Here is a 12688-nt window from a genome sequence, read left to right as displayed (position 1 = left end):
GATAGATGGACCACGGGTTTTAATACAACATGGCCAAAAATGAGAGACTGACTCTCACTGGAAATGACTTCACATCTTTCAGGTAACAGCTGAAAATGACAGTGTACTCATAAATTATGGTAAATGCTTTCTCCAGGCAGAGAACTACTAAACTTCTGTCTTACATGTAAGATACACAGCTGAGATTCTTTCTTATCTGTGGGTATACAATGCATGACTTCAGAGCATTTGTTGCCAAGGTCTAAGAATGTTTCTTAATGTGTAAGCCAAATTCAGCTTCAGTGCAATAAACTGCAGTTTCCCATGGTATACCTGAAAACAGGCTATCATTGATGCATATGTTTTGCTGAGTTAAAAACTTAAAACTACTGCCACTGCAGGCATTTCTTAGCCATCAAAAGTGGTGAAACTAAGTCAAGCAGTACAGCCACCTCAACATACCTTTCAACCTGCAGGCAATGAAAAAGGAATAAAGACCCTTGAAATACAGGAACAACCAGTGAAAAATCTAGACATCTAATTAGCATAAAATCCGGAAAACATATAGCACAAACCTCTTCCCATTTTCAATAGGAGTGTGGGATACTATTTGTAAACACCTCTAAAAAACAGAGTGACTTAAAATATAGAAAAATATAAGCACATTATTGAAGAAACAGTGTAAAATCTGTAGACTTTAAAGAATTTTATCACAAAATTATACTACACAAGGCCAATTATTTTTGTTTCAGGAAGAGGGAGTTGTAAGATGTGTGTCCTCTTTCTTTAAATTATTATTGCCACTAGTATGTTGGTCATGTAGTGTGGTTTTCGGCATACTAGACAGCTCCAAAAATTGCATGATGAGGGGTATTCAGAAAAATAGTGTGAGGGGCAAATCAAGCCTGAAAATAGGGAAATAATTCCCAAAATAGGGAAATCCTAAGTCAGGCCTGAAACTAGGAATATTCCTCCAAAACAGGGACAGCTGAGAGGTCTTCTTCTGAAAGCCTGTGAGTTGTCACCCCATCACAAATGTGCTGTTAGTGCATATGTTCAGACTCCGAAGAGATGTGCTCCTGGATTTAACTGAGAAACACGGCCACAGCTGCAAAGCTCAGTGACATTCCTCAGCTGGAAAAATAACCGTACCAGCCAAGCTGCCTTAATTCTCAGTGACCCACAACCAGTCACCACAACTTAATCCAAACTGGTAAATTAACAAGCATAGACTAACAGCAAAAGTAAATAAATCGTCTTTTTTTTTTTAATTTCAACTTACACATATAGTAACAAAATTTTCTGGGGTCAGTCATAACTTTCAGGAAGTCTTGAAAATTCACCTTGCCATCACCTGTAATATAAATTAGGAATAATTAAAATATTTCCAGGTTTGTAATGCACCAAAAAAAAAAAAACAAAAGAATAAAACAATCAAATGAGAACTGGTCTAGTAATGTAGTTCAGACTTTAAAGTAATAATGTTACGTTAAAGAAGCATCTGATCTAGACATTAAGAGTTGAATGTGCCACAGCTGCAGCTCTATTTCTGCTGTACACCTCAGCAATCCCTTTGTAAGGGGCCTTAAGCCCAACCATTTGTAAGCAAAAAAGAAGGAAAAAAGGCAGAAAGGGGACAGGAAATAGGAAGCTGTTCTGTATATAAGCATGTAATATAAACAATAACAAAAGTTTATCTTAATATTTCTAATTCACAAATGAAATTAAGTCTATCACCAAGAAACACAAGAAAATGTAAGCATAAGCTATGTGGTAGCCATTAGTAATTCAGCCACGGTATTTTTTTATTTACCATGACTGATGAGGTCTACTGTGGTGAGTAAATTATACCTAGTCCTGTTCTACATTACATGCAAGACATTAAAAAAAAAATAAGAATGTTTACATTCAAGACATGAAAAAAAAAAAATAAAATCCATTTTTCTGAAGACCCTTTGCTGCATGTTCATGCCTAAAAAGAGTTCTTGGACTAGTGCATTTACTAAGCTATCAAATCTGAAATAAATAAATAAAATGAAACTTGAATGCCACTTACCATCAATATCAGCTTGTAGTAATGCCCCTCGGCTGTCTCTGTCTCTTAATTTGATTCCTACATGTTTTAGCGTTGACCGTATACCAATGAGGTCTATCGTATCATCCCACTGTCTACTGTATAGGTTGAATAATGAACGGAAGGCTGCTCTAAGAGCTATAATAAGATGTGCATCAGAAACAAATGTGAATTTTTAACATTTATTTTAGAATTACTTTCAATTCTGTCTAAGATGTTTAAACACCATTGAGTTCAGTGTAATCTGTGTTATTTTATGCCACAGTATCAGACATAGTTCCTCTGCTTTGTGCCTTGCAAGTACTGGGAGACATTCCTGCTCCATCACTACTCTGGATTGGATTAAGTGCTTAATCACAGAATGAATGAATTAATTAATCAATTATATTATTATAATGTCCTAGTATGATAACAATGCTGTGCTCTGACAAGGAAGGCTTGCTTCTTAGTGTTACAAAGGATTGTCTCTTGATCACAGCAACACAAAGTTAGCATGACACTAAAAGAATGTCAGTACAATGCTGTTGTAATGCCAACAAGGTGCTGAACCAGAGCCAATATAAACACCAGTGCTAGGCAGGGTCCAAAATCTAGTGAAGACATCAAGCCTACAATCAGTCAACATAGCAAGAATGAACTAACTGACAAAATGAGAAAAGGTGCAGTGTCCCTCAATGCACAGGGAGTTCAAACTATTATGTAGACATTACAGAGTATGTGATAAATTTAAGGTATGCCCCTCCACCTCATGCTGAGCACATTTTAAGATATGTAACATGATGTCTTCCCATTTTATGCATGTGCCTCCCCATCCCCTTTTTCTAAAGAATGTGAACTGTCACTGAAGTTCATCTACTCCAGTCATACTGACTGGGGATTCAACTTGCTGGACTTGTGCATCCTGGAAAAATGCTGTTTCATATGAAGGCACATTACATACAACTGCCACTCTTTTTTCCCACCAAACTTCAAACATTACCATCTGTTTGCTTAACAAACAATTTCAGATCTATTAATTTTATTATCTGCAGTTACTATTACTGTAACCACTTCTGTTACTAAGGCTATTAATTATACTATTGATTATTGTGATTATGATTACTGCTAATATTGGAATTACTTATATTATTACTATTATTGTTGCTACAATTATTGGTGTGACCACCTCCATGACACACATTACACTACCTTTCTGTTCCTGGGCAGAATGAATTATATTTGGCTTCTTAAGTTCAGCCCATTGAGATGGTAAGCACCTAGAAATGTTAAAAAAGGTGGTTAAATAGTGACATTTACATGAACAATTTCACAATAAGGACATCCATCTTATGAATGTCCATGAACTACAAGGATTTATTTTACATAGTCATTACTTTATTCTCTGTTATTTCTCTTCTTTCTCATAAAGGAGGGAGGATGAGTTAGTTATTTCTAGTGTCAGTATCAATGAAGGTAGAACACAAAACAAAAAACAGATTAAATGTGACCAAGATTAAGATAAAAGTATTAGAATTGGGCATTTTGTAATAAAAGCACAAGAATAAGGAATTTTGTAATACATGTATACAATGGTAACAAAAGTAAAGTTTCCAAAGATATGCACTTACTGTAGTTGAAGCAAATGTATCTTTGAGAGGCAACTATGTAGAATGCAAAAACCTTAAGGAACTAGCTATAATATTATTTTTTTGTGTATGTGGCTATAGAAAAGAAATACTTAAAATGCATATTAAGCAAATGTTTCTTAGATCTAAGCTTGGCATTCCTGCCACTACAAATCTATCAGTCTTCAACGGTTTACATCGGTGTGATGATAATGTGAAATACAACAGCGTTTAATAAGACTTACAGGATTTATTTAAATCTCACTTATCTATACAATACTTATACTTTTTTGAGCCAGACATAGTCACGTAAGTCTAGTTTTAGCCCCAAACAAAATCAGAAGGCATGACTGGTGATTGGGAAGCTTCAAACGTACAACAAATGTGTCTGATCTTCTGAATGTTCTTCTCTGTCTTGTCAAAAACTGCAAAGGAATCTATGAGTGGGATTCACAAACTATGTATACAGTAGTACAGGACTTGTACTTAGTAAAAATCACACACATAAGCTATATGCATACACTGAAGTACAAATGTGGTATAGCTGCAACCCACAAAATTCACTTTGTGAATCACAGATCACAGTGTGTTATGCAGGCAGAAGTTTAGGGTGACAGAACTGTAAATCAATGGACCAGATTCATAAGAGAGTCACTAATGGCCCTGAAAAGCTGATTTTGCACACTAGGAGAGTATGGCTATACAAAACAGCAGAAAACATTGATGTTATGGGCAAAAACAAATATATGTAGCGCATGGAGCTCCATGATTATTCTCAGAAACTGGGAAAAAGATAAACTTGTTGAGCATGTTTGTAGCATAAGACCCAACCTTAACAGTGCTTAGAGTGCTAAACAAAAGCTTGTTAAGAGGATCCAAGCTATAAGATGTCATGTCGCACTACGGACTAACAGTGGATAGTGCTGGCTAACAAACAACAGCAGAAGAAGGAGGTAAAATGTCACTCTGCCACATTTATAAACTGAACGTCTGGCAGAACAAAGTGTCAAACAGCTTTTAAAGCCTTTAATTCTACAAAGACAGACACATTTCTACCTGCCTTTTGGCAGAGCTACTACTCACCGATAAATTTTTTCTCTCTAACTGGCAGTACATGGAGTACACAGATTCTGTGCACTACAAAGAATTATGACTGGGTCACTTGATTATAACCTTTTCTTATGTGTTCATGACATGGGTGCCAAAATTAACCTCTCGAGTTTTGCTCTTGAAGTGAATTTCTTGGCATTCATGTCTCACACATATAACAAGCTGGTTATGCTCTGTGACCTAATTATAATCCTCTCTGTTATGCACTGCATTGATACGCTTGTGGGATAGCATACAGATCGCAACAACGCATCACCACAGCCACACTCCATGATCACATAAACCCACACAGCATGCAATATAACAATGATCCTGTCAATTGGGGGTACTATTGCAGCAGATCCTTTCATTTAAATATGCAAATTACACAAGTTTGGCACTCATGGCTAGAAACAACCAAACTTTGTGAACATTGCCACTGTACTCCACAGAATACAATCCTTGATCAATCCTTTTTTTTAGTAGCTGGAGAAGCTTTCTTACACTACTATCAGGATTTAATTGTAAAAAGCCAAGGACGAGTTTTACATGCTCTGGAGTTCTTCAAGAAAGGGGACTTATTTTTTTACATATTCAGATTGTATCCATTTGCCTTACTTCTTTGCCTGAAGTTCTTTTAGGGAGATGATGTGATCTTTCACAGTCTGTGGAGTAAAAGGTGTTATGTAAGCAACATTTCTTGCCCTAAATTCTCTGTGAAGTGTAGAAGAACACCTATCCTATGATTTGGATATTATGCACACCTTCCCGCACACACACATATGTGACTGGTCAACATGTTACTTGGTCAATACATAAAAAAGCAACAAAAACACATCAACCAATCATTACATTAATACACCACATCAACAAATTACATCAAAAAAGGAAACAAATTTGCTTTTCTGATGTGCTACCTAAAACATGACCAACTTCAGCTCAAATTTCTCTGTATAGTGGCAGTGGTATGGGAATTTTTTTTTAATTAGGTGCAGGATAAGGTTAGGGTTAGTATGCATTACTAAGGTGGACAGGGTTAGTAAAGCATTCTAACTCTACATAACACTGCTGCTACACAAGACAGCTCAGACACTCACCACAGACAAACACAACACAAACAAATACAGTAAATCTATCCCCTAACTTAACCCAAAACCTAACCCTAAACACTCATGATCATACAAACTTAAACCATCCCCTTACCTAACCCTTAATATAAACGTAACCCACAAACATTTGTAAACAAAAACTCACACACACACACACACACACACACACACACACACACACACACACACACACACACCTACTATGCATCTCACTTTTCTGTTTCAATAAAACACATATACAATAAAATGTCCTTTGATGAATTGGACATGCAGCCTTAAATACTGTGATTGTGCCTGTCCACAAAAGTAGACGATGATCAAACCGAATGCACCTATATATATGCACGGAATTGATACTCTTGTGGGACAGCAGTATACACACACACACATATATATATATATATATATATATATATATATATATATATATATATATATATAGCCACAGATACACACACACACACACACACACACACACACACACACACACATATAAATACATACATAGAGATATGTGTGTGTGTGTGTGTGTGTGTGTATACATATATATATATATATATATATATATATATACAAAATGGGTTCACTTCAGAATTTTGAAATCCTAAAACTCTGAATTTCATATGGTCGAGACCATATGATCGAAGTTTTAGAACTTTGAAATTCTGAACAGAGATTTGCGTACAGCACAGAATGGGAGATTTCCCTTTTCCTCGCTGTAGTGAAATCACAGAGTTGGTATATTTAAATAGTGGGGGTGTGGGGGGTGCAGGGGGGCTTGCCCCCTGCATAAGTGTTGAGAAAGTTGGGTTTTTTTGGATTTATTTTGGAATCTCGAGATTCTGAAACTTTGATCGTATGATCCTGACCATATGAAATTCGATGTTTCGGAAATTTGACATTCAGAAGTAAATCCATATAAGTGTGTGTGTGTGTGTGTGTGTGTGTGTGTGTGTGTGTGTATGTATATATATATATATATATATATATATATATATATATATATATATATCTGTGTATATGTGTATATATATATATATATATATATATATATATATATATATATATCTTACTAATCCTATACAAAAGAATACAGTCATAGTAAAGCAAGGCACAGCTGTAAAATAGAACTAAAGTAGATGGGCTGCCATTCATTTATCCACTGATTATCAACTTAATTCAGTACTGGGTCAGAGCAGAATCAGTACTGAGTCAGAGCAGAATCAGTACTGACTGGGCACCAGGCACAGTGAGGGAAACTTAGTTTGATTGGTGGACCAAACCTTTGCAGAACATGCATGTGGGCACACACAGACACACACGCACTTACACATATATGCCTAGGAACATTTTAGAGAGTCACGAGTTGATCTCTGACATGACTGTAAGGTGTGGATGAAATGGGAGCACATGGAGAAAACCCAAATGTTCACAGGGAGGCATGAAGAGCTCACACATAAGGCACCCATGGCATCCCTGCCAGGAGTTTAACAGAAGAATTGTGAGGCAGCAAAACTAACCATTGTGTTAGTCTGCCATTCTTGAAGTTTATAAAATGAGCTCTGGCTACACAGGCCTGATAGCTAGAAGGTTCCCATTCAAATGGAAGCACGCACACATGTGATTCATCTCAATACATTATCATCCAGACTCAGCAGTTAGCAGGTTAATACTCACTTTTTCTTCTTAGGAGAAGCCAAGGACTCCTCAAGCTCTGTGCCTGAGCTGAAGATCTTTTTATTTGTGGAACCTGGCTTAAAATCAACTTTGTGTTTCTTTACATCTTTATTTTCCTGCAGAAAAATATAAGGTCACATTAGCTGCATCATTAAGCATTCTGTCCACTGTATGAAGTAGTAATTTTCTATGAAATATCTTTAATAAAAGTTATAACCCAGCATCATAATATCAGCAGACCGAGAGAGAGAGAGAGAGAGTGACAGAGACTCTACATTTCCCATTCAGCAGGGCATTTCACTGTTATATAATTGGTCAAGACTTTTGTGTCTTTTAGTGGGTGAAAAGTAAAGGGCATAAGATAAATTGTTCTGTTACATTTTTAAAAAACGTGACAAAGTTAGATATATATCAGTAGCATTAAAATAAATAAAAACACATGCACAGCATCCAAAGTCATACCAGCAAACACAAACACACACACACACAGACGAGTCATTGCAAGTATATAGGCAGGTACTTTAATGTAGTTGATAGTGTCCCCTGATAACTTGTGACATCCCACAACGCTATGCTTCTCAATAATGCCATTGAAATATTCATCCCTGTGAAGTATAAATGCAGTGGAAAATTCTGCGATAAACATAAAATAAAGCATTGCAAAAATAAACAAATTGATCATCCAAAAGAAAAGAGTGTACCAAGTCTTCAAACTAACCAACAAGACTAAGGTCATCTCCATCCAAAAAGAACTCATTAAAGCAATAGAAATAATTAAGACTTCATCAGAGTTATCAAAACTAGTGAAAATAACACTTTCTGAAAAAAATGAAGACACAAAGACAAGAATGTAGTGTGTTAAAACAAAAATGGTATAATTGTATCAGTAATAACAGATACAGATAACACACTAACACACAGTTGCAGATCAACTTTCAGGCCACAAAGGAAAACTCTACCCTCCTACCTCACTGCAATACATGCAATACAATTTCACACTTAAAATGGTCACTTCATATATGTGTAATCATACATAGCCTACTATAACCTTTCATGTACGTTCTTAGTACATCATTAAAATTACTATGTTCATAATTTATAGAAGCAGGATTCTGTGGTGGCAATCCCCAAAAAAGACAATTCAGAAGACCAAAGTATGCACCAATCAACCTCATAAGCACAATGTGTATGGTGATGTACAGAATAATCATGGAAATTATTCATGATAGACAAATGGGAACCTCCTTCTCTATAACCTTACCCAATACAGCTTTGTTAAGAGTCAATCTTGTATGCTTAACCTGATATTTTTGTGAGTGTGATCACCACACCCTGTGTTACGTTTTATATGTCTCTGTAAATTATCTTCATTAGGCTAAAGAGTTCAGCACTGTAACCCATGACAAAATCATACACAGTCTCATGGATATGAAGGTAAATTATGCCAGAATTACATGGATCCACAATGGGCTACATGGTCATACACAACAGGTAAGACCAGGAGGGTTCCTCACCATCAGCTGTCATCAATGCAGCTCTTCAAAGCTGTCCTGGAACAACTCTTTTTTTGTATATTTTTATCAGATATCAAAGTTGTCTGCAGAATCTGGTTCAACAAATATGCACTTAACTGCAAATTTGGAAGTATTGCCCTTAATACCACTATCAACATCTCCTTGTAAAAAACATTTAACAGTACACACAACTGGTACAGTAGAAATAACCTTGCCTTCACTGGCATGTAACATTTTACCATTTGGCAATCGATCAATAAATTTTAAAACTGTATACACTACTGAAAGGCAACATCTAAAACTTATCAAAGCAATTAAAGATCTTGGAATCCTTGTACATGGTGACTTTTATTTGCTATCCAAGTAGCCACTACCATCTGTAAAGCACATGAAATTGCACACATGGTCCTTTTGGGGGCACTGACAGCCATGCCAGAGAACATTAGGAATAAGATATGCTTAATAACCTCTTAACTTTCTGTACTACCCTTACATTCAGCTTTGTACATCAATTAGCTGATTATATTCAGCCACAAATTAAAAAAATGTATCTATTACAGTTTTAAAGGGATATTGAGAAAGTCTGTGCATGACTCAACAACATCAGACTGATACACAATCACAAAAATCAACCACTTTACTGGCACACAGAAAAAGGCAAGGAAGCCAGATCATTAAAGACCAAGAAGGAAATCACATTTCTCAGGTGTCTAAAATCAGACACTTATGGGATCTGGTCAGGTCCATTCCTAATATAGTCAAGGAAATAAAACCTGCTGCAACCTCTCAAACCATCTTTTACCATAACTACTAGGATGAATTATTTATTTCAAGAGTTGAACAACCATTACCCCTTCTTATTTTTACAGTAAATTCAATATACATCTTTCTCATGCCACCCTAAATACCATCCTATATAAAGTATACCATTTCATTACCCCTCATAAGAAAGAAAGAAAACATAACTCTATTACCCTATACAGAGCCAGTTCATAGGTTCATAGGTAGGTATTAGGTGTTGGCCCTAGGGCCTATATAAGCCTAGCCAAAAAGTTACCCTGGCTTTCGCCAGCCAAGAAAAGCATTTTTTCCTGTACCCCTGTCGAGCAGAACCACAGAAGTGATCCCCAGGGTGAATTTCCTATTTCCCATCCGATCATCAATATTTTTTTCTTGAAGAGTGCTAATGAGGAGCTTTGTTTGATATAGATAATTAGTTTGTTCCAGAGTATGGGAAGTCTCTGGGACAGGAATCTATCCCTCCAGCATGTTCTGTTTAGTGTGGTGACAAGGTTTAGGTCCCTGGAGCATGTAGCTCGGAGAGACTGGGATTTCTTTAAGTGGAGTATGTCCAACAGCTCTGGGTTTGACATAGTTTTGTATGTAGGCAGAGATCTCCTCTGAGTAGGTGATATGTGACGGAGTAAAGGTGGAGTTTTTTGAGACGGTCTGCATATGGCATCTGTTTGAGGCCGGTAATCCTCATTGTGAGGTATTTCTGCACCTTTTCCAGTTGTTGTAGATGTCTTGTGAGGTACATACCAAAAGGGCCGTTGTACTCTGTAATGGGTCTAATGACTGACGAGTAGAGGGGAACAATGACCTCTTCTTCCTGCATTAGAAACCTTCTGTGATGAGGTGTGCCACGTAGAAGGATTTCCTGAATACTGTGGCAATGTGATTATCAAAGAAGAGACTACTGTCCACCTGTGTCCCAAGGTCTCTTTTCACACTTTCAGTGTTAAGTAGACTACCACCTATGTGGTAGCTCATGGGTGCAGAGTTTTTACCAAAGGGGATGACAATGCACTTTTTGGCATTGATCCTGAGGCCATGGCTTTGACACCAGGCATCTGTCTCAGTGAGGCCCTTTTGTAGAATGTCCACATCGTTAGGAGTTTCGATTATGGCTCCTAGTTTGCAGTCATCTGCGAACTTCATTAGCCAAAGACCTTCTGTGTTAGCCTGTACTTCAGAAAATTAGATACAAAACAGGAGTGGACCCAGGACTGAACCCTGTGGTACTCCACTTGTTACTGGTCTGAAGTCGGATTTGGAGTCTGCTACATTCACAGTGTGGGTTCTGTCGGTGAGCCAGTTGGCAACCCATCTTGTGACATAGGGATTTATACCTAGTTTAGTGAGTTTATCTATAATTCCAGAGTGGGGGATGGTGTCAAAAGCCTTGGCGAGATCTAGATAGGCTGTGTGAACCACCTTACCCTCGTCTACAGCTTTGGTGACTGCTTCAAAGAAGTCTATCAGGTTTAGGAGACATGATCTGCCTTTTACAAACCTGAACTGAGTGGGGTCCAGAGTTTGGAGATTACCATGTCTTTGTCTATAAGTTCCATGATGATACCTTCCATAGCCTTGCAGACCAGGCTCGTTCGGCTAATGGGGCAGTAGTTCCTGGGCTCCATGGTGGCTCCCCCTTTATGGAGTGGGATAACCGTCACTATGCGCCATTCAGTGGGCAGAAAGCCTGAGGTGAGGCTATGATTGAACATGGTGCTTAGGTGGGGTGCCAGTTCATTCTGTAGTTTGTGTAGAACGCAGTCTGGGATGTTGTCAGGTCCCATGGATGCTGTGTTCTTGGCTTTGGAGAGTGCACATTTTTACCTGTGCAGCCGTGATTACAAGAACTTTGCATTCTTCCAGTGTAGAGATGGGCCCTTTAGGGGTTGAAAAGGGGGTAAAGTTAGCACTGAACCTATCTGCCAGGATGTTGGCAATATCAGTTGGTTCTGTATATTTAGTGCCATTGTGCTGTAATGCAGAGCAGATCTGAGTGTTGCTATTGAGATTCTTGACATAGCTATAGAATGCTTTGTGATTGTCTTTAGAATCAGTGGCAATTTTGTTTTTGTAACTAGATTTGGAGGATTTTATGAGGGATCTCAGTTTCTTACTGAGGCTGACCAGGGAGTTCCTCCAATCATGGGATTTTACCCTTTTTTTGCAACAGTTTCTTTCTTCTGTTGTAGAGTTTGTTTATGGCAGGGGACCACCAGATTGGCTTCCTTTTTTTGGAGGATAGCATATTTGTTCTGTTAAGGATAGCACGATCCATGCACTCATGTAAGTGCTTCTGATGTGCATTTGTGTAGGATTCAGCAGTCGTACCTCTATTGTCCATCTGCATGGGTGTCATGAAGTTTGCCACGTCTGTCTTAATAAGCATGAAGTTGGCTTTGGAGAATTTTTTTACAGTGGTTTCCCTAATGGGGGGTGGAGGCAGGATGTGGATGTCTAGGGTGATTAGCTCATGGTCAGATCTGACCAACGACAAATTGACCTCTGGTGTGGAACTCCGGATGCCCATGCTGGTAATGACCAGGTCTAGGATATTGCTGCTCCTGGTGAGGATGTGGATAAAATAATCCAAGGCGTTGGAATTTATGAATTCCAGAAAACATTGAGAAAAGAGTTGGTACATGAGTAGTTTTCCAATTTAATGGTGGGATAGTTGAAATCACCCATTATTAGGGTGTTGGGTTGTACCCTAATATTTTCCAGTGTATCAAGAAATGAGGAGTGGGAATCCTGGGGCATGGTGGGGGATCTGTAGCAAGTTACAATTTGAATTGTGGTCTTGCCCAGAGTTAGTTGCACTTGGATAATCTCGGATGCATTATGCTG

At 37.8% G+C, this 12688-nt stretch overlaps 1 protein-coding gene across 1 annotated transcript in view; it reads right to left on the bottom strand.

The window, feature by feature from the left end:
- Nucleotides 1-444: 444 nt before the first annotated feature.
- The window catches only part of LOC122792418 (trichohyalin-like), a 261589-nt gene continuing 249345 nt past the window's right edge, over nucleotides 445-12688 (bottom strand). The window contains exons 24-28 of the mRNA XM_044060207.1: nucleotides 7533-7648; nucleotides 3242-3309; nucleotides 2036-2191; nucleotides 1262-1333; nucleotides 445-449 (exon numbers count right to left, since the gene is read on the bottom strand). Coding sequence (XP_043916142.1) covers nucleotides 445-449; nucleotides 1262-1333; nucleotides 2036-2191; nucleotides 3242-3309; nucleotides 7533-7648 — 417 coding nt within the window. The remainder of the gene's footprint in view (nucleotides 450-1261; nucleotides 1334-2035; nucleotides 2192-3241; nucleotides 3310-7532; nucleotides 7649-12688) is intronic.

This window comes from Protopterus annectens, chromosome 1.part2 (assembly GCF_019279795.1).
Source record: "Protopterus annectens isolate FY-2018-M chromosome 1.part2, PAN1.0, whole genome shotgun sequence".
Taxonomy (NCBI): Eukaryota; Metazoa; Chordata; order Ceratodontiformes; family Protopteridae; genus Protopterus; species Protopterus annectens.
This window is presented reverse-complemented; position numbering and strand designations above follow the sequence as displayed.